At 46.4% G+C, this 24,940-nt stretch overlaps 8 protein-coding genes across 8 annotated transcripts; 5 read left to right on the top strand and 3 right to left on the bottom strand.

Annotated features, from left to right (window-relative positions):
* Nucleotides 1-1,045: 1,045 nt before the first annotated feature.
* Nucleotides 1,046-2,043, bottom strand: J7337_005063 (uncharacterized protein; the record flags this gene model as incomplete). Its single annotated transcript, XM_044822746.1, has 2 exons — nt 1,046-1,669; nt 1,729-2,043. 2 exons carry the CDS (start codon nt 2,041-2,043, stop codon nt 1,046-1,048), a joined length of 939 nt encoding a protein of 312 aa, XP_044681237.1.
* A 2,074-nt stretch (nt 2,044-4,117) lies between these two features.
* On the top strand, nt 4,118-4,809 carry J7337_005062 (uncharacterized protein; the record flags this gene model as incomplete). The annotated part of the gene is made up of 2 exons (XM_044822745.1): nt 4,118-4,121; nt 4,205-4,809. 2 exons carry the CDS (start codon nt 4,118-4,120, stop codon nt 4,807-4,809), a joined length of 609 nt encoding a protein of 202 aa, XP_044681236.1.
* A 3,552-nt stretch (nt 4,810-8,361) lies between these two features.
* Nucleotides 8,362-11,707, top strand: J7337_005061 (uncharacterized protein; the record flags this gene model as incomplete). Its single annotated transcript, XM_044822744.1, has 6 exons — nt 8,362-8,441; nt 8,544-8,938; nt 9,001-9,386; nt 9,440-9,709; nt 9,755-10,791; nt 10,846-11,707. 6 exons carry the CDS (start codon nt 8,362-8,364, stop codon nt 11,705-11,707), a joined length of 3,030 nt encoding a protein of 1,009 aa, XP_044681235.1.
* A 1,309-nt stretch (nt 11,708-13,016) lies between these two features.
* J7337_005060 (uncharacterized protein) lies at nt 13,017-13,805 on the top strand (the record flags this gene model as incomplete). The annotated part of the gene is made up of 2 exons (XM_044822743.1): nt 13,017-13,046; nt 13,092-13,805. 2 exons carry the CDS (start codon nt 13,017-13,019, stop codon nt 13,803-13,805), a joined length of 744 nt encoding a protein of 247 aa, XP_044681234.1.
* Nucleotides 13,806-14,589: 784 nt separating this feature from the next.
* Nucleotides 14,590-15,330, bottom strand: J7337_005059 (uncharacterized protein; the record flags this gene model as incomplete). The annotated part of the gene is made up of 2 exons (XM_044822742.1): nt 14,590-14,690; nt 14,832-15,330. 2 exons carry the CDS (start codon nt 15,328-15,330, stop codon nt 14,590-14,592), a joined length of 600 nt encoding a protein of 199 aa, XP_044681233.1.
* Nucleotides 15,331-17,478: 2,148 nt separating this feature from the next.
* Nucleotides 17,479-17,980, top strand: J7337_005058 (uncharacterized protein; the record flags this gene model as incomplete). The annotated part of the gene is made up of 2 exons (XM_044822741.1): nt 17,479-17,800; nt 17,847-17,980. 2 exons carry the CDS (start codon nt 17,479-17,481, stop codon nt 17,978-17,980), a joined length of 456 nt encoding a protein of 151 aa, XP_044681232.1.
* Nucleotides 17,981-18,887: 907 nt separating this feature from the next.
* J7337_005057 (uncharacterized protein) lies at nt 18,888-20,330 on the bottom strand (the record flags this gene model as incomplete). The annotated part of the gene is made up of 2 exons (XM_044822740.1): nt 18,888-19,786; nt 20,000-20,330. 2 exons carry the CDS (start codon nt 20,328-20,330, stop codon nt 18,888-18,890), a joined length of 1,230 nt encoding a protein of 409 aa, XP_044681231.1.
* A 2,802-nt stretch (nt 20,331-23,132) lies between these two features.
* Nucleotides 23,133-24,655, top strand: J7337_005056 (uncharacterized protein; the record flags this gene model as incomplete). Its single annotated transcript, XM_044822739.1, has 5 exons — nt 23,133-23,366; nt 23,412-23,426; nt 23,470-23,871; nt 23,918-24,104; nt 24,156-24,655. 5 exons carry the CDS (start codon nt 23,133-23,135, stop codon nt 24,653-24,655), a joined length of 1,338 nt encoding a protein of 445 aa, XP_044681230.1.
* Nucleotides 24,656-24,940: the final 285 nt, after the last annotated feature.

The following is a 24,940-nucleotide window of genomic DNA, read 5'->3' as shown; positions in this document are numbered from 1 at the left end:
CGTCGTGCTCGCGATGCTGCGGCAAATACAAATGCCCTGTTACAGAGGCTAATAGAGCTTGACGCTATAGAGTACTTGAAACCAATGATGTATGTTGTCATGTAATCCTTCGCTGACTCTTGCTCTGACATATCTCTCGCTTGCTCTGCAGAATCACCGCCATCATCCCCGCCATGCAGATTCACCTGTCGGATTGCAAGTCGACCAAGGCTCTGACACACGATCTTGCGACCCATAAAATTCAGTTATGCATGCTTGTACTATCTCACCTCAGAGTGACATATTGGAGCGCCGATGTAATGTACAAGTTATTCGACCGGGCTCAAAAGATCCTGGACGAGACAAGAGCCTCACAGTCTAGCTCATCTGATCTTTCGGATCCCCAGCCACAGTCAGCAGCTTCGGCCCTGCAAAGCACTAACCCGGGTCTAGTCGAGCCTCAGGCCAATTCTTTGATGGACAGTCAGTGCCAGTCAGACGGCCTCCTAATGACAGACTTAAATGCAATGCCCCAAGATACTGAACAGCTGTGGTACTCGGTTTCGCCTCAGTTTAGCAACGTGGACCAGCTCCTTAGCCCCGGCTTTTCACTATCCGAAGACGTCTTCCAGCATTTCTTCTCTAATTCCGATGCCGGGGTACACGGCCAACACATGTCATTATTGGCGAGTGAGCCGGTAGATGACACGTTGTACAACAACATCCCATTCTAGCTAGACTCGGCGCAGCCTAATTAGCAGTCTCGCCTATCTTCCAGCGATGCCGCACACTGGCTCAAGGTGCTCTTGTGTATTACTGGCCATGTTGTTTCGTTCACTGAGACGCGTATGGATTTATGTATAATTGGCCATTTGCCCACCATATTGTTCATTTGTTACATACCCTTCACCCAACTATGAGTCTTGCCACGTTACTCAGGCTTTAAAACATGATTTAACAACCTAGGAGAATACCAGGGCCATGGATTATCTCGGTTATACATGAATGAGTGCAGATGACCTGAACCTGATGAAGTCACTTTGAAGCTACTCAATTCGAGATCCAATTACAAGGAATGCCGTGAGAAGAAATCGACGATGATAGGTGTAGCGTTGTAACTGGCAACATGGTGGCCAGAGCGCTGATTGTCGTCGTTTGGCACCGTGCTTGGCCAATCGTGGCCGATATCCGACTCATAATAGTGTTCAACCAAACCCTCCGTCGAGCCACTGCCAAAACGGTAACGAACCGTGTTGGGTGCGATGTGGGTTTCTTGGCTGCTGTTCCCGAGATGGTCGCGCAAAGCCCATTGCTGGATGAAATGCGGGATACTAGGTAAACACTCCTTCTTGCGCGCTCCTCCGCCATAGTGGATAGTTGTGTCGTTACCACCGTGGAACTCTATGAAGGGTATGTCATCGCGTTGTGCATTGCATGGAACAGAGACCGTATCTGGGCTGCATGGCGAAGTGTCGATGTAGAAGGCCCCCGATACGGGTGCGAACGCTGCGAAGCGGAGAGACATGGAGGCGTCACAGGCTAGGACGTTGGTGAAGCCACCGCCGTCAGACTTTCCTGTAGCATAAATGCGACTTTTGTCTACCGTGTAATGAGACTCGACGTAATCTAGGATATCTGCGGTGAATTTGACATCGTCTGTCTCGACACCGGGAACACCTTGCCATGTGTCCTACAGGAGACTTAGTATATGTCCTGTAGTCTCTGGGTAAACTTCTGGTAGGGTCTTACCTGAATACCCTGAGGATAGATGATCAGTGATCCCGGGTTGAAGTCCGGGCTCGTAAGCTGATCGAGGTGCAGCTGGTCTTCTGCATCCCTAACGCCCCCATGGTAGGAAAGGATGGCAGGTGTTGGCTGCTCTTTACTGTATCCAGGTGGAACGAAAACGAGAAAACTGCGTTCCTTGTCGCTACTGGTGATGCTGACATTGGAGACGTGGCCTGGGGATTGGCCTGAGGGTAGGCCTTGGCAACGTCCATGAACCAGTCCGGCCTCGATACAAGCGGACATTGCTGAGAGAAGAATACCATTAAACAGCTTCATTATTTGAGAGATTCTAAGGATGATCACTTCGACAGAGACACTGTATAGAATACTAATTTGACAAATGTTGGAACTCAAGAACAAGATTGGGAAAAATAAAAACGCTAGAATAATAGATATATTTACATCGAACATACAGGAATCTGACATGCGTAATTAGTTCTCGCTCCATGTGCTCACTTTTCGAACTATTTCATTCTCTAACCTCTATAGACGAACCCAGACGGCTGGAATGCCGTCAAAACGGATCCCGCGGTCAGAAGATCGTTGAAGAGCCCGCTTACACATCCGTTTTTACCGAATTTGCCGACGTGGTTACGCCATCTTTCTAAGCTTAACATATGCGGTAACTCTTGACTAAACTATTAGATGCGGGGATAAGTTGGACTTTGATCACTTCTGCATTAATAAATGACATTTATTATTATATTAAAACTGAAGTATATTTTCTAACCTTATAACTAACTTATAAACTTAATACTGCTACTACCTTTTAATTACCTTAAACCTTTTTCTAACCTTTATTTTTAATAATATTAATATATATATTATTAAGAAACTTTTTTTAGTTAAATTAAGCTTTTTTTATATATTAGTATTTCTTAATAATTCTAATTATTATATATTATATTTAAAAATCTTTTTTAATAAATTACTATTTATATACTAAATATAAATATAATTTAAGTATAGTTTCCTTAAAGTAGCTTTTTAATTACTTTAATTTTCTTTTTATCTTTTAAATTATATAAAAAAAATAGTAATACTTTCTTTTACTAAATAATATTAATAATACCTATAAAAAATTAAGCTATTATATAAATAATAGTCTTATAATTAAATAAAGTAAGTTAAATAAGGAATTTATTATTTAATTAATTAAAGTCTTATATAAAGATATACCTTATAATAGCCTTATAATTAAATTTATTATAACTATAATTATATTATAAAGTTACTTTATATACTATTATAATAAAAAGTATAATAATAGCCTTATAAATATAATTATTAATATAAGTTTAATTAAGATATTTTTAATAAAAAACTAGTTTTATTAATATAAAAGCTATTATTTTAAAGATCTAGGGTATATATAATATTAAATTAACTTTTCTTAGTTAAGGGATTAAAGCTTTTTATATACTTTTAAAACTAGTTAAAAAGTTATTATTTAAGTTCTTATTATATTAACTTTATATTATAGCTATTAGTTAATTATTATAGTATTAATATTTAAATTATAAGCTAGAAGTATTATTTATAGTTAAGGCTTATAGCTATAAGCTTATTCTAGTAGAGAGAACCTAGAATAACATTCATATTCTCGGCACAAATTATGAATTATTATCTGACCGGAATACGAGAACGCTTGAACAGAACTAAGAAGCAGCCGAAAACGATTTACCGAATGACGCCGACGCCGGTAGAGATTCTTTTTTTTAAGAAAGGCCCTAGCATGATCTTTTGTGCCGGTTTTCCGTTTCTCGGCCTCATCGCCTATAAGCAATATCACTGCCGCCGCCTTTGGCTTGTACAACAAGTCTCAAGGACCACATATGGGCAGTTGGACGTCATATTTCCTCTCCCTGATCTATGCCATCCAACCACACCCATTCCCTGCCCTGTCGCCAGTCAAATAAAGTATTCTACGATCAGAGCACAAACATGCCTGCAGAATTGTCTGCTGCACTGGAGCCGCGTTTTGCACTACCACCTACCACTCCGCGCTCCAGCAAATCATCCCTTGTAGTTGGTGGCGTTCAGATCTACCTGTACGGACTCGAGGATTTGGATGATCTGCCTAGCGATGATATAGCTGTCTTGTATCTTGCTCACAACCGAACAAGAACGTATCTCGTCACCGAGGGCATTGCTCATGAGATCTTGCACATGTACAGATCGGATGGGAGACGCAAAAGGATGTCAATGATTGCGGTGACAATGAACATGAGAAATCATGGTGATCGAGAGGTGCGAAGTTGTCATGTATGGTTCTGCTTTGGGTATCTGCTAAACAGACTTCAGATCGATCAACGGGCGAATCAAACTTGGTCGTATGGTAATGAGAATCATGGGTAAGTGAAAGGCACGAGTTTATTCGTCTATTCGTCCGTTCACCAAGTCAAAGTATTCGTCTAACAGTCTATGCTTAGAATAGATTTGATGTCCATGATATCAGGCTCTGCTCAGGATTTCAAGCTCATCCTGGACTATTTGCCAGCATACTTGCCTCGATTTCGCAACTTTCACAATATCATGTTAGGTGTATCACTGGGAGGCCATACAGCCTGGCGCATGGCCTCGGCAGCACCCGGCCAATTCGAAGCATTTGCAATCGTGGTAGGCTGCCCCAATCTAACCTCTCTTCTCCTGTCCCGACTCGGCCTCGACGCAGCCACCTTTGGAGTCGACCAAGACGAGCTTGATAAGATCCCGTATGATGAGCTAGAGAGAGTCATGAGTCAGGAGCAGCGGCGAAGATGGCCAAGGGCCCTCGCGGAGTTGGTGAGAGAAGGTGACAGGAAGGCTAGAGATGAGTTTCCCAGGACGGTTCCGTTGCTGATGTGCAATGGCAAGTATGATGCGCTTGTGCCAGCGGGCTTTTCTGAGTCGTGGCTCAAGAGGAGGGAGATGGCGATGAATGGGGAGTTTGCGGTAAAAGGCAAGGCCAGGATTTTTATACAGGATAACACGGGCCATAGCTGTACCAAGGAAATGGTGGCAATGATTGCGGACTGGATCGGGGTTTTATACAAGCAGTAAATATAGAATAGCTACAAGCCTCGATCTACAAAGACTTGGATCGAAAATCTGACTAACTAGTATCTAGAATGATTCAGATGCATTGCCAAAACACGTGTGATGATAGCGGAATCGTGGCCACTTGTCTTAGTTCCGCGTCGGAATAAGCTAGCTGATCTTCATGCGCCATAATAGAAGATATTTTGTTTCCCTTTTGCGCCTGAACTCACGGTACTCCTTGAACACCACAAAGAAAAGGTATCTCAGAGGCCACAAAACCGCAGGAGTAAAGCAGAAGGAGTGCAACAAAAAGAGTGAAATGCAACCGCGCACCAAGGGTATCAGAATAAAGGGGAAAGAACATAATTTCGCCAAGAGGAAGAAATCGACGGTATTGCTGATAGGGTCGTTTCGACAATAGGGAATGTGCTTGAGTTTGCGTCAGTCATCTTCAGATGTTTCACTTCCACTTGCTCCAAGACTCAAGGGAAATAAGTAAGCAACTTCATTATCTGCACAGTACGAGGTCTCGAAACCTTTAGCCCTCGCGATGGTAATTGTGTGTGAACCACTTCTTCAGGCGGTGAGCCATTCGTCCAAAAGGGTTATGCGACTTAGTTTCCGGTTCGCCTTCATCCGAGGATGTGTCTTCTTTAGATGGTTCATCGTCGAAGTTTTTTGCGTCTTGCTTTAGCCATTCAATGAGGCGCTCGTTGACTTCGTAGAGGAAATCGGAAGACATTGCTTGTGGGTCATTTCGTGAAAGGGTCGGGTGTTCTTCAGAAGTGCGAGGCATTTTGACTTGCCTGAAATTGGTGTAATTTAGTTGTAGTAATTGTTGTCTTGGGTGTCTTTGTGAGTTGAGGTGTGTTGGGTCGGATCGAGGTGAGTCAGGGTCAGGACGTGGGATTAAAGAGACAAGTTGCCGTCTTCAACTCTACCAGATACGGATGTTAGTTGTATCTACCAGTGAGCTATTTGGCTGTAAGCTGTATGGCACTGGTACCTTTGTGAGCCTTTGTTCTTTGTCCAAAATGGCTTGTTCAAGATTATGAATACCATTATTCAGTGAAGTTGAGAGTTCAAGGGGCGTGTTCCATCTAGCTCGCAGGGGTTCAACCTCAGGCCCAGATCGAGGCCCAAGAAGTTTTCGCCAGTGGCAGAAACCAGTTGGATACAGGCATGTGGCTGTAGACGACAATCAGTCCCTGTTAGCAGTTTCCAGTGTCATTGGAGCATTTACTAGTTAGATGGGCCGAAATCGGCGTAAGCTCTCAGTCGTCGATGAAGAGCTGCAACATATCACACTTATAACTATCTCTGACACTTGGAAGCAATATTGACAGTCATCTTGTACTGAGAACAAGTATTCTTGGGTTAATCGAATGTTCCTTGTCTTCGTTGGTGTCATCCGAGATCAGAAATAAATAATGATATAACCCAATTCGAATTAAGGGACTTGCGAGTGATAAGTCTCGAATTAGATCCGTTGAACAGCTAGCTTCGTCTTCCATGGATGAGACTGCACTGTGATGACCGTGCTAGCCTTTTCTATTACCTCTGGGAGCCCCACGGTACAATACGCCACGGAGTGTGCGTTCGACCTCACCTCTCCGGACGATATCATTAATTGGTCCATAAAAGACTATGGTATATGAGTGAGGTCTATTAATTACTGAAATGGAAGGGAGATCCTCTCAACCGGGGGCTCCATTTGGAAAAGTATATTGTGATGCTGTCAATAGCGGAGGTTGGAATCAATATTCTTTCTATCGAGCCCGACCGTCAATTTCGCTGAAGCATACTCAGGTATGCGCAATTGATCTTATTTGCATCTATTTTAGGAGGTAATCGTTGAATTTGAGTTTAGAATGACTCTGAAATTATCAATAATGGGCGTTGCTGTCGGTCATCGACGGAGTGACTCTTATTTGCTCTACCTTAGCCCTTGCTTGACAGCTCCTGCACGAAACTGTCATGATTTCGAGCATTCGTATGGAAACTCAGAGTTAATATTGGCTATCTACATGTTCTAGATGATCGAGAAGATGCTGATTTCAAAGTGGTGCTGTTGTGTTCTGCCAGTGATGGACAGTGCATCGAGTATATCAACCTGCAAGCTGAAATTGAAGCCAACGATTCTCTGCAATGTCATGAGAGTAACCTTGGTTGAATTGATGGGTCAAGGCCTACTTTTGATGTGCTGTATTGATTTGAAACTGGCTTAGGGGTAGCGACCGTGTATCGCAGAGTGACTTCGATGAGTCCAATCTGAGCTCTAGTCTCATGTAAGTACCTTTGGTAAAACCCGATAGGAAGACGGGTAGAAAGACACCTAGCGCTGCTCTCTTATCACAGGATGCTTTCGATGATCGACATTGTCGGATTTGATATCGGCGTTTGACAAATCTTGAGACAATTTAGTTAGACAGGGGGGTGCATGAGGCTTCGAGCTCATTCTCTATGGATGAGCCACCTTACAGATGACCTCCGACCTCGATTGACTCCAGCCTTCGGTCTCGGCCAAAGGCAGTCCCGATTAACTATGCCTTCACCTGTATCTTCACCACTGATCTCCTCTCACCGAACCTCTTCACCTCTCTGGTCTAAAGCACGTGACCCCCTTCTGCCTATATAAACGACTCCTTGACCACCACTTCTCCTTTTCTTCTTCATCTCTTCTTTACCTGCACTGATTGACTGGGTCAATCTCACTTTTCCCCTGCCCTCATGCCATTCAATTCGCAACATCATATCGCAGCCCACTTGGGTCAATCTGACATCGTCAAGTCCCGGTATTACATTCAACTTATTACCCCTGAAGTTCTGAAGTACAATCAACCTTGGTACTTTGGACTGTGAAGGCCTATTTATCTGTGCACGGTCCAGAATCAATCCATTTCATTTCCGTTAACCTATTAACCCTTCACCTTTGCTTCCCCTTTTGCACGGTGCAGAGTCATTCTATCTAGTTCCCCTTTTATCTCTTCCACTCAACAGCTCAAGTTGGACACTGTCCGCCCGAAGGCCAAAGCCACGGTACAGTGAATTCGTTCCCGCAATCAGAGCTCTCTTTGTTCTTCCTTCTGTCACTTTCTTTCGTCCAGCCTGACCCGACGATCATCCACGCCTCATCAACTGCAATTTTCGGTCTCCCGGCTTCAAGTAGTTCCGAAAGAGGTACTATGACAGCTGCCTAGCCTACCTGACTGCCTTCTACTTCACCTTAGCTTAACGTGCAGTCACCGAAGCTCTTCACCATTCACCACTTGCAGTCACGTGATCCCCTTGATGCCTATAAAACCAGCTTCCTCAACCACAACTTCTTCTCCTTTTCATCTCAATCAATTCATCGCTAGCTGGCTGGGTCAAAGTCGCATTCTAAGTCGCCACGCATCGATAAAACTGCACCAACACTTTACAGCCGACCAATAAGTCAACCCAACACTTTGCCTTCATCTCCTTTCATTCAACTTAACAAACACTCAGTACTACTCGCAGTCATCCACTGCATATTTTCTTCTAGGCCAGACTCTTCTTCATTCATCCACTTAGCCTTCTATCATCTTCACCATGGACTCTGATCCTGGCACGCTCCAGCCCGAGGCGATTTCGGATCCAGTACCTGCGCTCGATGGTGCTATCTCAATCACGTAAGTTTCTACAAGCTCATCTGGAGAGAAGCGCAACACATCTCCAAGTGAAGAAGGTCCTTGAAAGCATTGGAAGACTGACAGAGATTCCGCCACATCTAGCTCTACTGCCCAACCTCTGGATAATGGGAATGGGTCACCTCAAGCCGATATCGCGGCTCAGCCTGCGGTCGTCCTTGCAGCCCAACCTCCTCCCCCCGGCAACACAGCATTCCCTGCTCGGATCCGCATTCCGACTGGGTTTCCACCCATTGACCCTGACAAGATGCAGGAGCTTAGAGACTGGCTTGAGATCCATGCCGGTGTCGAAGGCGACAGTCAAGTTGCAACTGGGCTTCACACACAACTTCTCAAGTCTATGGAGCCTCAACAACAAGACCTGGAAGCAATCTGTCGTATGATGGGCATCGATACCAATGGTATTAATTGGAGAGAAGGGATCCAGATTCCGGGAGTCATAGAGGGTAAGCTCAAGGCAAGACCTCATCAAATTGCTGGTAAGTTTCAAGCTACCTCAATCCCAACGTTGGAGATTCATTGCTAACACCAGCTGTTACAGGTGCCAATTGGATTTCGACAACTCTCGAATCGCCCCTTCGTGCCGCGCTGCTAGCGGATGAGTGCGGAACTGGCAAAACCGTCCAGATTGGCATTGCACTCGCCATCCATTATTATCGCATGAAGGCAGAAGTGGAAGCTGGGACGTTCAAGCCTCGTGATGAAAAGCGGTGGTTCAAGCCCAGTGTAATCTTTTGTCTGCCAGATCTCGCCTATCAAACATTTCGAGAATGGTCGCGCTGGTTCCCAGATTTCTTCGACATCCAGATTTGTCACGGAACAAAAGCTCAGGCTGCTGATGAGTTCCTTGAGCGTCATATCATGGATGAAGATGATGGTTTGCAGACTTGGGTCGATGAGAATGCCGCGTCGCACCAAAGTATCGACGTAAGTGATACTATCTACACTTGAATGCCTGTTGACTAACATCAGCCTGCCAGACGCTTCGAAACATTGCCATCATCCCATACCATACGGCTGTCAGGCGCATGGTCGTCCCCGACCAGAGTCAAGATGCCAATGGAGGTCCAGCACATTTAACTCGAGGGCTTAAGCGAAAGAGAAACAACAAGGACGAAAAAGAAGAGCTCAATTTCTCTATCAATGGACAAAGCTACAACTGGGTCATTTGTGATGATGTATACGCCATTCGCGGACCTCGAACCAAGACACACCAACTGATCACCAAGTTGGATCGTGAAGCGACACTGGTAGCTTCAGCGACACCACTTCTGAACCACCAAGATGACATGTAGGGTTATGTCACCTTGCTGTGGCGACGACAGTGGCCGTTTGTCTACGGCCGTGAAACTCTTGCCTACCGTCGTTTCGACGCTTCGGTGTATTTCGAGAAGGGAGCTTGGGAAGCGCTCCAAGCCGATAGGGAGTACAAGAGGCTCACCATTAACTACATCATCCAACGAAGGCGTAGGGAAGTGGGCCCTTTAACATTGTGTGACCACCAAATCAGGGAGGAGTACATCACTTACATCAGGGACAAGAAGGGTCCCTTATTCCTGATGAACCCAGACCTCTTCCAGAGGTTCTGCGAAGAGTCGAGATCCAAGAGGCCTGGAATTGCACAGGACGCCATTCGACCTCTTCTCGAAATGTTTTGTCTTCGTCGTGGAATGTTGACACCTGCGACGATGCCCGACGGCACAACCGTCGTCCCAAGCGAAGGTATGCTCCCCATGCATATCAGAACGGTCAAACTTCAGTTTCGCAATAACGAGGACAAGGAGAATTTGTACGAAATCATCAAGAAGCATTACCCGTTTCTGTTCCAAGGTTCCACGGATCCTGCCAAGTCAATTGGACATGGTACTGTCGACAAGAGCAAGTTCTTGTGGCCAAATGCAACAGTCGTTCGGACGCTGTCTTTGTCTACTACCAACATTGACTTCTACCTTCTCACCCAGAAAATTGATGAGGGCACGGCGCAAGAAAAACCGGCACCCCTAAATTCTGATCTAGGTCGGAAAGTGGTGATGACCAACCAACCTTGCTTGGACAGACTGAAGTCATTCAACTCCTCCGGAGCGCCTATCGATACGGATGATCACAATGAGCTCAAGACGATCTTGCGCAAGGATGGAGTTGGAGGATTGTTATGGCATCTCAGCGAGATGCAGGAGAATCACGATGTCGAGTTCCCCGAGGATCGCGACGACATCATCAAGACGTTCTGCTCTCGTAGTCCCAAGCTTTGCTGGGCAATCAATCGAATCCTGGAGCTGAAGGAACAGGGGCATCGTGTTCTTGTCTTAGTCGACAATCCTCTGACCTCCTTGTAAGTCTTGTAATGTCCCGCGGTATCGAGCTATTATGACTAACATTTGTACAGGATCCTCATGGCCCTACTTACAAGCCTCTGCGTCAAGACTCTCAACATTCGAAGTTCACACAACGCTGATCAGCGCGCTCACATGGTTCGTCAGTTCAACCATCCAGGAAGCCAGGTCGACGCACTGGTTGCCTCCTTTCAGCTCGATGGATTCGGCATGAACCTCCAGGGAGCTTGTCATCATGGAATCGTGGTAGAGTATCCCAAGAACCTCCCCACCATGCTCCATGGTTTCGGCCGACTTTGGAGAATGGGACAGGAACACAAAGTCCACTGGGACGTCCTCTATCTGGAGGACTCGTTCGATGGCTGGAATGAAACGTGGATGACATCCAAGTTTGCCGATATCCTTGCAGCCGAAGGACAAATTCCTGACGAGATTAAAGGAGAGTACCGAGTCATCTGTGGATTTGAACTCATCAAGCAGTACCTCGGGCAAGATAGCAACAGGTACCCCCGAACTCGAGTGACTTGGGCTGAACAGGAGCATCCCTTGGTGACCCGAGAAGGCCATTTCTACTCAGCGGTTGCAAACTATCTCATGCAGAATCCAGGGCGATTCGAAGAGTTTCGCCGACGGCCCCTGCGATTTATTGCCCTTAACTGGAATCCGAACCAAGGCGAGTTAACCCCTGACATGATCGAGGGGCACTCTCCGGTTCTGAATGATGGAGTCATCCTAGACTCACGCAACCCTCGAACACGTGGCTATGTTGCAGTCAACGAGGGTGGTAATATTTTCCAAGAGAACGAGCAGGCTGTTGAGATCCGGTTGAACTTGATTGTTGATGATTCTCGCCTCGAGATGGAGCGGAAGCGACGACTGGGGAGGGGGTTCATCAACGTGAATGCTTATGCTTAGTTCTGGTACGGAGTTGCATGGGGTGATGGAACTTGGGCGTTTTGATCACGAATATGGACGCCTCAATCGGGGATTGGGCCATCTACAATGGGACTATGGGAGCACAAGGCCGGGAGGGCAAGGTGCAATATGGTGAATCTGGGATTTGGAGTTTTCTGGGCTGATGGTTACAGCATAAAAGTTCATGTTGTGCGATATTGGTTTGCTATGTTGGTTTGCTATCTAAATACCACATTTTCGGTAGCGTTCGTTTCCGATGTGACTCCGGAGGGGGACAATAACGGAGATTAATATCTGGAAACCAAGTGCTTCGAGACTGAGGTTCGTTCCGGTAACAAGCAAATTCATTACAGATTAACAACTAAACAATCTCAAATTTTGCTGAACTAGCGATCTTGGTCGTCGAGCAGAGCCGAGCGACGACCGTTTGTAGCCACAGCCCCAGCTCTGTAATGCTCTCAACTCATTGCACAGAATGCTCCCTGTAACCTGATCACCCTACAGCTATCCACGGCCACCAATCACAGTAGCCTGAACTCGAAGTTCTTTAGCGGATTTAGCGCATACGCCTAGCAGTTCCCCGCTATTGTCTCCTCCCCATGTCACTCACCCCAGATTGAATTCCACCTCTTACAACACCACAAACCCAGTCACACAGCATCATGAAGCGAGTAAAATGCTGCACCGCTTGTCGCCGCCGACATAGAAAATGCGTCACTCAACCCGGCGCATCGCAATGCGGCACATGTCTAGAGTCGGGGCAGGAGTGTCGATTTGAGAATGACATTCGGTTCAAACATACTCATTCAGAGGGTCAGAAAGAATCTGGGCGGGAGTGGGCGAAGGTGCCACAGAAGAGTAAGTAAGCAGCGATTAGATCTTTTGTGTATAGTTGCATTGACCTGTTGTAGTTTCTTTCACGACGCCCCGTGGGATTGATGGCAAGGTACCTGAGGAAGCAGACACGAGACCGGAGACGAACGAGTCGGCAACACAGCCGATATCAGAAGGGATGATGGAAATATCGATAGACGACACAATTCAGTCCCAACAAGAAACTGCGCCTTTGGAGCAAGTGTTCAGTTACTGGGAGTCGCCCTCGAATCTCATCACCGACTCCCCAATTGATCAGAACATGAACCCAGCATATCAACCAGATCACACAGAGAGCTCGTCACTCCCACGAGCATCCATCCCTTTTATTCTCGACCCACAAAGCTCTTCTCGTCATGGGACTGGCCAAGATTTGACAGGTCACGGTCAAAGTCAGGAACCCTTCGAGTTGACGGAGCGAGAAGCATTTCTCTTCATGACCTACATCCACAAACTCGCACCTCTGGTAAGAACGTCCATCTCCAGCAACCTCAACCTCTAACCCTTCAAGTCCGACGCATGCGATGATGCCCGCCACTTCGCCCTCGAAGTCCCTCGTCTCGCTCTCCACCAACCCATGATAATGAACGGCCTCCTCGCCCTCGCAAGCCGCTACGACTCCCGCTGCACCAACACCTCCTCCGACATCGAAAGCACATTCTACCACAACAAGTGCATCAAACTCCTCATCGAAGCTTTCGCTCAACCTCCCGAGACCTGGGACTCAACGCTCCTCACTGCCGTTGTTATCGCGCGCTTGTATGAGGAGAACGATAATGAGACGGATTCTTACTATCATCATCTCAGCGGAACGCAGAATCTGTTGAATCATGAAGTCATCGCCAGGTTTGTGATGCAAGGTGGGTTGGCGGAGGCAGCGAGTTGGGTTCATCTTCGGCAAGCTATTTATGTGTATGTTGTTCGTAGGGAACCGCTTGAGATTTGTCTTGAGAACTTTGAGAGATCGACGGTGTTTCGAAGATCTGATGACTCGGCATATGCGAACAGGGCAGTTTATAACTTTGCGAAACTGATGAAGTTATTTCTGCCGATGGAAAGTCCGGATGGTGATCTTGGGAAGTGGGAGGCTGTCGAAAGGGAGATACAGGAATGGTATGATGCAAGACCGGTTTCATTCAAGCCAATATTTCACAAAGCGGCGGATATCTCAAGTGACAGGCCGTTTCCAGTCATTTGCTTTGCTGCGTCGGTGCCTGGTGAGTAATTGTCCTTTTACCTTGCAGTTTGCTGACATGCTCGAGTGGTGGCGATGCAGCATTACTACGCAGCCAAGGCAGTTTTGTGCTTGCGCGACAGCAAACAGACAACAGACAATTACAGCAGACGAGAATCTGAGGTGAACATATCCTCGTACCTCTGCATGCTGATGGGCCTCGCTTTGTCCAATTCTCATGTGGCAAACGCATTCTATCTACCCGCACATATGCTTTCGCTCTGTAGGTTTGATGCCCAGTCCAAATGTGAAGATGGTCACTGATGTGAGTTTGTTTGAAGGTGGATACTGCATAAGAAATCCTTGTGTGCAGACACATACTATACGGTATCTGGAGAAAGTTGATGAGGTAATCAAATGGAAGACAAAAGCACTTATTGGAACGTTGGAGACGGGATGGGCCAGGCAAGACTGACTTGATAGACCTCGCCTCAGGGGGCAAGAAAACACCAAGCGTTGATATAGGGTATCAAAATAAACCGAGTAAAGAGTCTGGCTAAATTTAACTAAATACTTTTATCACTTGATGTCAAGAACTTGGTGTCAATTTAGGATGGGTTTAGGATAGGTTTAGGATGGGTTTAGGACACCTTTTAAGGAGTTTATTTTAATTGCTATAAACTTATGCCTCTGGGTCCCCCTCTTTATACATAATTTAGACTACTCACAATTGATGGCGGTACTTACTCCCCGTGTAGTGATACAGGACAACACCATCCTTTCTCTCCGGACATTTGCAGTCAATGTGATCCATCGTCAGGACATCCCCAGGCGTCTAGCTCTTGGCGATCCTACTCATCGTGTGTCGGTCGGAAAGCTTGCTAGCAGCGGCGCGGTTTTCATGGAGGAATTTGCCGAGGGCGAAGTAAAAAAGACCTATGATGGTCTGGTCAGACGAAGCTTCATGTTGATTGGCAAGCTCTAAGTTGTGGGCTAGAAGTGTTATTTGCAGTTGAGGCTTGTGGCTGAGAGCTTATTCCGGCAGAGAGAACCTAGATTGGCAAGCTCAAAACTCACCTTCGCGCTTGATCTCTTCGACTTCCAATTTGCTCCAGTGGACGCGGTCTCTAGGATACTGGCTCTCATCTTTCCCCATCAGATAAGCAACGTCGTAGAAAAGGACCATGCGTTGCTGATGAACAAAACCATTTAGTTCGGGATACGAGTTTTGGTCCTGCTCCACCGCCCGTTTCGCCATGACTAGATCGCGCCACGAGTCGAGTGACCCAGGAACGTATTGGACCTTCCAGGCGAATGGCCCGTTACCGCGCAGCAAAACTTTCCTTGTCTCAAAGTGCTGCTCCAAGGTATCTGGAGTCTCGAGCATGATGCCTCGGTGGCATGCCCCCGGGTGGAAGTTGGGACCGCCACGGATACGGAGCGCCGCGAATGTCGTGATCAAAACGTCGATGGTGTCGATGGTGTCGGTGTTGAACACGTTGACGATACGATGGCATTCGGGGTTTGGCCACGAGGTGGCAACTTCGCGGGAGTTGATTCCGCTGGCGAGCATCATTTTGTTTAAATTACTATTAGTTTGTTAGCATTTCTCCGTGAGAGCGTTGTAATGACTTGCGTTGCGGTCGCGTCCTCCCTGACAACAACCAATACTCGTTCTCCTTGGGCCTTGAGCCGAGAGACATCGTCTACAACGTCTTTCATCTTGCGGGCTAGAACTTGGGGATACGCATCGAGAAGAGGTTGGATGTCGTCTGAGAGATTTTGGTCATGCTGGAGTGGCGCCGCCATTGCTGCGAGTGTAAGAAATGTGTGTAACGAGTAGAAGAGGAAGAAGTCTGTTGCGAGATGAAGAAATATGTTAGTGGTTTCAAATTGAATGGTGAAGGTGCCCGGCCTTGCACTTGATCTCGGGTGAAAGGGAAAGAAAGACTGGGATTGATCACGTCATACCTTACAGGCCAGTACCTTAGGAGGCAAGGAAGCTTGAGACTTTGATCCTAACTTACCTTAGGTAAGTAATGAAGAGACTTAGGTAATTTTGTCTAGGTTTAGGGGAGTCTTTACTTAGCATCTCTTCTAAGTCTTATGTTCTCTTGCCTAGGCCTAGGAACAGGATAGATACATGTAATGTAAAATCGACGAGAGCGAGTGGGTCATAAAAAGTTACGTCGTTTTCTTTGGGTTACATTGTAAGCAAGCTGGCGCTTGCATACGATAGCTTGCCTTAGTTGCTGCGTGGTGATACTGGCAGTGCCGGGCACAAACGCTTGCACGATTGATATAATCAGACAATCAACACACAGTGATTTACAGTAGCCGCATCTACATGGCACAAACCAATCAATCCACCAGAGAGATCTTGAGCTTGATCCATCACTCAAAGCGATCCAGTGTCGCGCATTGCAAAATAATGCTGCGTGGGTGAAATTTGACAGTTTTCCGCAAGACAGGATGTAGACACCAGAAGCTCTCTGCCACGTTCACCCGCGATCAAATGCGCGACAGATGTCCTCCCACTCAGCAAATATTCCAACAGCACCAACATATTAATCTTCACGTTACTCTCAAGCTACACTCGACCCATCCCCATCCGCGATCGACCCGTTACACACCCTCACCTGTACATACTCCGAGTCCATCCAAACCTCCTCCAGCTCATCCACCAACCCAAACTGGTACCAATCATAATTAATCTTGTCCCCAAAGTTCCCACGACATTCCGTCCCGTTTCCACCAGGAAGACCCCACTCCTTAGCCCGTATCCTCTGCCCCACGGGTTCAAGAGAACCATTGTCCCCGTAATTACACAAGCTGAAGTAGTGTTGGCCACAGATCGACAAGTAGCAGTGTTTCGGTTGGACGGCTAAGGCATTGGGCGTGAAGACGACGCTGAAATCGTCGACGGCGTTTCGGAGATCTTGGTTCGTTGCGCCGCTGCTTTGTGCGCAGGTCCAGCCTTTTTGCTTGCCGAGGCTTGACATTGAGAGGATGCCTGATACTGTGTCCAGGAGGAGCTTCTTTTCAATTCATTGTTAGCGCTACTGATGCTCGAGTTAGAGGCTGTTTCTTACCATCTTGGAGAAGTGGTTGTAATCAAGACGATATGAAGAGATGAGAATAGAACGCCTACAAGGTTAAATATTTTATTTTATACCCTAGGGTTTAGACCTGGTCTGGTATTATCCTTTGCGGCTGAAGTTAGAGAGTACAGCAGGAGGTCTTGCTACCAATCTTCAAGCCGAAAAGTTACTTATTGAAACTTATTACTGTGGCCCTTCAGCGAAAGGCTATCTTCCCGAGCGTGATGTCTAATTGTAATACTCTCCTCTGACACTGCTGTAATGTGTCACAGAAGTTCAATGCCTATTTCCGCAATGTTCACGAACCTTCAGCTTCCTGGTAGGATGACATTCAGAGTTCCTTACTTACCCGACTGGCATAGAACGGTTCAGTTCTGCGAACAACACTTTCATAGCGCATCCATTGCCTGATTAAATGCAACAAAGACAGTCAATGAGGCAGTCGTATCGCTGAGTGCACAGTTCCGGCTATTTAGACGCTTGGCTTTTGTCCATCTTATTTCCTTCTCTCTGTCGTCGGAAACTAAACACAAAGCTCCTCAAATATTGCACCTATCTCGTCCTCATTTTATCTTATCCTCATACAAAACACTCCAGCATCTCAACTACCTCTAATGTTCACGATGAACTCACCGCCTTACAAGTGGACAACAACGAGAGCGCTTGAACTGCTCAAGAATGATTCCATTTCGGTGGAGGCGTATGCCCAATCGCTCCTGGGCCGTATCCAGGAGAGAGATCGCGCTACCAAAGCATGGGCGTATCTCGGTAAGTCCCTGAAAGAAATGGAGGAAACAATCGTGCACCTCAATCACATGGCTCACGGAGAACAAGATCCCGAGCTCGTACTGAGCCAAGCTCGACTTCTGGACAATGTTCCCATTGCGGAAAGAGGACCTTTACATGGGCTCGCTGTCGGAATCAAGGATATGATGGCCACGAAAGGTATTCCTCGCATGTGATATTTGGTGACATAACTCACTCTTGTTAGATACGCCCACAGAATATGGCTCTCGCATCTACGGCGGACACCAACCAAGTGCCGACTCACATGCGGTTTCAATTCTTCGAGCGGCTGGTGCACTTATCTTTGGTTCGCAACACACTCAAATCACTTTTCCCTAGTCTAACTTGACATTCAGGTAAGACATATCAGAAGATTGAGGATGGAGTGGGAAAACCAAGACTGACTTGATGCAGACTTGGTCTTATTCAAAATACAAAGGACCCACAAGCCCGCGGCAACTCAACCATAACAGCTGTATCATTCCTCCCCCAGTGACCTCTATACTTCTAAGAATGAGGTACCACTCTTCGGCCCTTTATAAATCCATAAGTAACTCACAACTGGAGCCTGAAATGATCCTTGATGCAGTTGTACAAGGCAACGCGATCCTCGATCGCGGAAACTTAGGTCAACGTGAGCCAGTGTTAGAGCGTCTCCAGGCTTCTAGCTCTTGGCAACCTAGAGAAATCTACTAAGAGTAAAGTAGACAAAGCCTCTAATAATTAGATAAAGCTTTCCACTAGATTAAAGCTTAAGCTTACCTTTATACTTGATCTCTTCAGTTTCCATCTTGCTCTAGTGAACACGATTTCTCGGATACTGGCTTATAATACTACCTGACTCAAGAGAGACCTTACGGAAAACAAAGTATGCCTATCAAATCGCCCTTGATCTAGGAATATATGCGCGCGTTGGTTGATTTATTCTACAATGGTTCGAAGAGATTTCGTAAATCATGTGAGATAATCTAGTATCGAGAGACGCAACTGAGCCTCCTTTATGCCTATGCCTATGCCTTAGCCTCCGCGCCCGGTCTGGTGTTTTTACGATGAGCTGATTTAATTACTGATATTTGATGTCACTTATAGTTGCCGACGGATGTTGCTATCACAAGCTCAGATTCGTGGGAGTACAAACTACTGGTATCAATAATTTCGTATAGAAAGTGGTGCCAGAACAAAACAGTAGCGACAAAAGCTCCAAGGTCCAGTTGCATATTGAAATATAACTAGTAATAAAAAGGGCTCAATGGGCAAGACCAAAAGTATCAGTGCAAATGTCCGTCACATAACCGTCATCATCCATGACCGGGGGTTGCATGTAGTGTTCGCCAGTTGGAGTTCTGCTATCCGCACCCTCTCGAATATCTGTACAGCCTCGTGAGTCTGTACGAGAATCATTTCGTTTCCACTGAGGGAATTTCTCTTGTAACACACTTAGTATACTGCCCTGCATATGCTCGAATATATCTTCTATCAGCTCCTCACGATGCAGAATGCTTGCTTCATCGTTGGAATCAACAATGTCGGGGAGCCGCCATCGAGGGTAAAGGTTCATATGGGACGATTGTACTTGAAAGTCATTGTCACCGTCTTGGAAATAGTAATAGCAGAGCCTACACGGAGGCTTGCTGGTAGCGATAAACATGACATCGTCCCAGAAGTCGCAAGGTCGGGTTTTTCCAGCGGTGATAAGATGACTGTGCAAATTCGCTTCGCAGTGAACCAGAGTCTTCGATGGAAAATTAAGCTCCTGTCCCTGGATTTGTTCATCCAGGCCGTATCTGCGAAGTTCCGCGATGTCGTCTTCGTAATATGATAGGTCTTGACCTGGAAAAGCAGCCTGAATAGTCTCCGTTGGCGAAGCGTGCAGTCCGTTGATGCCAGTGAACCTTTGGAGACGAGATGATGGAATGTAATTGACTGTGAAGTTTTTGAATAACGAGGGCCACCTTGTGGAAGCATCGATTATGGCCTCGGAAGCTTGACGGAATGAATGAAGACGGCCAAGATGATGGCGCAGCTGACTCCATTGATACGAGATTGCTGGCTCGGTAGTGCCGATGTACTTGTCGAAAACTTTATCTATTCCGGTGATTTGGCTATTATTTACAGCTTTGATAAGATCTTCGCAGTCACGGAAAACTATTTTCAAGTCTCGTTTAGTCCCTAGTGTTTTTGCAAATGTGGGAGATGAAGGTGATGGGGCTGGTCTCTTACATTTGTTTTTAAGGTCAGTAGAAGACGTCATGTCGCGAGGAAAAAGGGACTTGTGTTTGATAGCTTGCAACTGAGCCACATCGCTGGACCCTGTCATTGTTAGATGAGAGAACTGTCTGTATTCATTTATAAGCTTACTGTTAGGGTCCTGTGATCTCTCGCAGTCATCGATGCAAGACTGCAAAGCAGTGTCCAGTCCGTTGAGGTATGCGTCGAATCTGAGAAAGTTGAACTCAAGAATACGATCAAAGACTTGCTTTTGCAGTGCCTTGGGAGTCAATTCATCAGGGTTGCTTCCCACGTACTCGAGGAGGTCGGAGAGAAACGACTTTGCTCTTTCGAGTTCAGGTACTTTCTTGAAGTTTGAAGCAAAAACGTAGTCTGGTCCACGCAGCCCCTTCGCAACAATAAGCGCTGTGGCAGAATCGCCACCCTTCTCATTATCGAGAATTTGTGCGATTTTACACATGGTCTTCTGAAATTCGGTCAAGAGGGCATAGCTGCGACTCTTCCCGGAGGAGTATCTGATATCGCTCCTGCGTTTGCAAGTCTCGTTGACAGCCTGAAGCAAATGCAAAGACACTGGTACTGTCTCTGCTGCTTGTCGTTGAGAGCCTGGGATGCTTGGTTGTTGGAAGAGCTCATTTTGATGTTGTGAAATGATACACAAAGGGATGATAGATTTGTTTTGAAGAGCAAAGTAGATAGGGTTCACGGATTGTTCTGAATTCGCTTGGTGCTGAGAATGCTAAGTTTACGTGGTAGGCCTCCTTAATATAGTAAATCCCTGTTGGAGGCATATCTTTGTGGACCTCTGAAAGATTTCTCGAGTCTAGCTCTGATCCAACCGATTTCAGCGCAAATCCTCATCTGTTGCCTCTTTCCACATAAGCCCCTTGCTTATCTTTTGCGAAGTGCTTAGGGGAACGTCAGAGGCTGAAATGCAGATGTGTAAAGATCTCTCAACTAGTAAGATTTCAAGCCGCTTGCAATCACTGTGCCGTGTTGTGTCATCTTCGGCGAATCAAGTGCAGCCATGATTGTTTCAATGCAATGCAAATGCAGGGTGGAGAGGAGCCTGTAAATTATTAAGTGTATAAAAATGCAAGGTGATCTGTAGCTTTTGAATTGAAATCATTCGCTGATCATCCATGTTAATTTCAAAGCCCTTGCACAATGCTGACCGGCGAACTTCAATGTCGTAGCGGATGGAGCGTGAAGTAAGTTAGACAAATCATAAGCACGTAGAATACGCACTTCGGTACCAACTGCGGTTAGTTGACTTTCAAGGGGTTTGGGGGCCACAGATAAACATCAGTGATAAGTCACACTCCACCAATGACGATGTTCTACGGCCAGAAGTGATAAAAGATGAATCACCAAAGCTGAAATAGTCGGCCATCTGCATTAGCTGGCCGTCCGCATTAGCTGGCCATCCGCACTAGCTAGCTGTCAACTTACATATGACGTACTAACCAATCAACCTTGGCACCATGGTCGGTACGGTGTTTTCGAAGACCTTTACATCTCCAAAGTTTGTCCTCGTTGACGCTTGAATAGTGCTCAGGGACTTATAATAACAGTCACAAACTCGCTTTTTGGATACGCCACTTGCTTTGGTTCATCCAGACATCGGTTTTCAGTCTTATCGGGTTGTTCTACAATAGTAACTTCATTTTACCATGTCATCTGTGGAACAATCTGTACCGTCATCTCCTCCCATTGCGTATTCCACCATCTCCATGGCGGGGGCAAATGAGGACCCGGAAAATACAAATTTAGCCACTTTCGACTTCGGTAACGGCGACATCGAAATAACCCCGGATGAAACAGAGGCACTCCGTGAAATAAGAAATATCATTAGTCACGGCTACCTCGCTACTGGCTTAATGCCGACACTTTCTGGGACTAGCTTCAGCACAGAGGTACCTATTGAAGAGCAGTCTACTGTCTCATATGGCGTGTCTGGAGGATATATTTCGGCTCATTAGAGACCTAATATACCACCTAACCCATCCTACGAGATCCCGAATTCTCTGCCTTTTCCGTTCGATTTTGGACAATACAATAACATGGCTTCATATCATGAGGAGTCCACCACGCCCCAAGTCGGTATAGAAGCCCCAGATTCATTAGCACAATCACTAACCTCCCAGCCTCTTTCCATTGCAACAACAGAGGCTGTCAGAGCTCGCATGGGGCTTGGTTCCCTGGATCATACCTACGGCTCTTCAGGACAAATGTACGACGCAGAGTAGGTGACCAGTAGCGAAAGTGAGAAATTAGAGTTTCTGATTACTGTCCCAGGTCTCATCATAATACCCCTACAGCTTTCAGGTCTTGTTATTTTTGTGAGAAGATGTTCCAGGAAAGAGAGCTGACGAGGCATTTGGAAACGCACCAGCAGAAAGAGCATAGAAAGCTTTACTATTGCTCCGAATGTCCAAAAACGAGCTTTACCAGAGAAGATAGCCTTCTAAACCACCAAAGTATTTTTCATGGCCGAAAGCGGAAATCTTCGTCGAGGAGATAAGTTTATATAGCATTGTGCACTACTTTGAATCAAACCATCTTTTGACACTATACTCCTTGACTGTATGATCCTATTCGAAGTTTTAAGTCTTCAAACTTAGGTACCAGGTTGTAATGTTAATTTGCGATAGCTCCTGAAGATAGCATGTGTGAGCCGTTCTAGAACAAGTGTTGCGTTGTCTTGATAACGGAACAAGGTCCGATCCTTCTTCCTTTCTGGGGAGCGATAATCGGCAGAACCATTTGACTTTTTCTTTTTTGTTATATTGACACAGTGTTATTTGCAGTTGAGATTTGTGGCTGTGAGCTTATTCCAGCAGAGAGACCCTAGTTATATTGACACCACAGGGACTAGCCTCTATTCCCTGTGAACAAATCAGTTAATGCGCTCCATGATATGACTATCCCGCGTGACTATAGAAACGCCTCCTTATCCAAAAAGGGTCTTGCGTTACTCACGGAAATATACCGAGTTTCTTCTTCTATTCTTCGGGCGGTCATCTGATAAAACAACCCCGGAAAACGGCCCGCATTCCCTACCGAATATTTCTCCACCAAGTCTAGCGCCCCAGATAAGCATAACACCCCGCAGTTCACCACTCCCTTTCCGCTGGCTCTCTTTCCAATTGAGGCTCTACAACGCACTCGCCGTATTTATCCGCACTGCAGATCCCTCACATAAAACCTCCACCATCTCACCCTCTCCTATCCATTTTATTCTCACACTCTCATCCTCATCATGTCGAGCACAGCGACTCAAACACAGGAACCCATTGAGCTCACGACTCTGGAAGGATGTCACGTCCGCGGTAAAGAACTCGAGGACCAACCTTCCATCCCACCGGATGATATTCCCCCGCCGTATGCGTCGGCGCAGGTTCAGAGATGGAATTATCCTAGGGGAAATATAGCGAAGCTTGCTTTTGCGTTTTTGTCGTTTATCATTGCTGGTATGAACGATGCAGCCGTTGGAGTACGTTTCCCCCTCCAATTTCATCAACTTTACTAACAATCGCAGGCTTTGATCCCATATGTAAGTTGATCAACCCAATCTCACCACTGCTCTAACAATACAGCTCGAAACATACTACGATCTAAGCTACACCATCATCTCCCTCATATTCCTCACCCCCTTCGCAGGCTACTCCGTCGCCGCGTTCACCAACGCCCGCATCCACATGAAATTCGGCCAGCGAGGCGTCGCCATCATGGCGCCGATTTGCCACCTCATAACCTTCATCGCCCTCGCCCTGCACCCGCCCTACCCCGTCCTCGTAGTCTGCAACATAATGAGCGGTTTTGGAAACGGATTAACAGACGCGTGCTTTTGCGCTTGGGTTGGGGCTATGGATAAGGCGAATACAGTGCAGGGCTTCTTACACGCTTTTTATTCGTTTGGGGCTTTATTTTCGCCGCTTATTGCCACGAGCATGGTTGTTTCGGCGGGGTTGCCTTGGTATACGTTTTATTACGTTATGGTGAGTCATCAATATGTGATATGCTTTGCGGTGGCTGACGGTGTAGATTGGTATTTCTGTGGTGGAGTGGATTGGCTTGACGGTTTCGTTTTGGCAGCAGACTGGGGCTGTTTATCAGGCTGAGCATGCTGCAAACAACGCGGAGGGTAGCGGTGCTGGAACCAGAGAGGCTTTGAAGTCCAAGGTTACCTGGCTTTGTGCATTGTTTTTCTTTGCATACATGGGTGTCGAAGGTATGTCTCCCTGATCGTGACCTTGAAACCGAATGCTCATTCTTCTTCTAGTCGGTCTTGGTGGATGGGTCGTCACGTTCATGCTCCGCGTCCGAAAAGCTTCCGCATATGCTTCTGGTGCTTCAGGAACTGGCTTCTGGGCTGGCATGGCTCTTGGGCGTGCGTGTCTTGGCTTCGTAACCGAGCGATTCGGCGAGAGGCTCTGTCTATCGATTTATCTCCTCATTTGTATCGGTCTCCAACTTCTCTTCTGGCTCGTTCCAAAATTCATCGTTTCAGCCGTTGCGGTCGCTTTTCTCGGCTTTTTCCTCGGTCCTCTGTTTCCTGGGGCAGTCATGGTCACAGCCAAGCTTCTACCGGCCAAGATCCACGTCTCAGCTATCGGATTTGCAATGGCGATTGGCGGTACCGGCGGAACGGTGTTTCCATTCGCCATCGGTGCTATCGCTAATCACAAGGGTGTTGGTGTTTTGCAGCCCATCATTCTTGCGCTGATTACTGTGGTTGCTGGTGTTTGGTTGAGCTTCCCTAGGATCAAGAAGAAGGATTAAGTTAGGAGCTACGAGCTGGCGATGATGTTGCAGCTCAACGGTCAAAGGAAAACTGCCGTTTGGCTGCTTTTTCATGATTTATGGAGTGATATGATAGACATGAGAGACTAGTTGGTTGAAGTGATAGTAAAGGCTCAGTTGATGAGTGACCCGTCGAGAAATATCGCAGTACAGACGTGACCAGTAAAAGGATATCGCCAATATTACTGTCACGAATCATCCCATTTCACCCTTTGGTCTTTATTTACCAGTATCTTGAATTCATGCTTTTTCAATTATATATCT

The sequence above is a fragment of the Fusarium musae genome, chromosome 4 (genome assembly GCF_019915245.1).
Source record: "Fusarium musae strain F31 chromosome 4, whole genome shotgun sequence".
In the NCBI taxonomy this organism is placed as follows: Eukaryota; Fungi; Ascomycota; class Sordariomycetes; order Hypocreales; family Nectriaceae; genus Fusarium; species Fusarium musae.
Note: the sequence above shows the minus strand (reverse complement) of the source record. Positions and strands in the feature narration are given on the sequence as shown.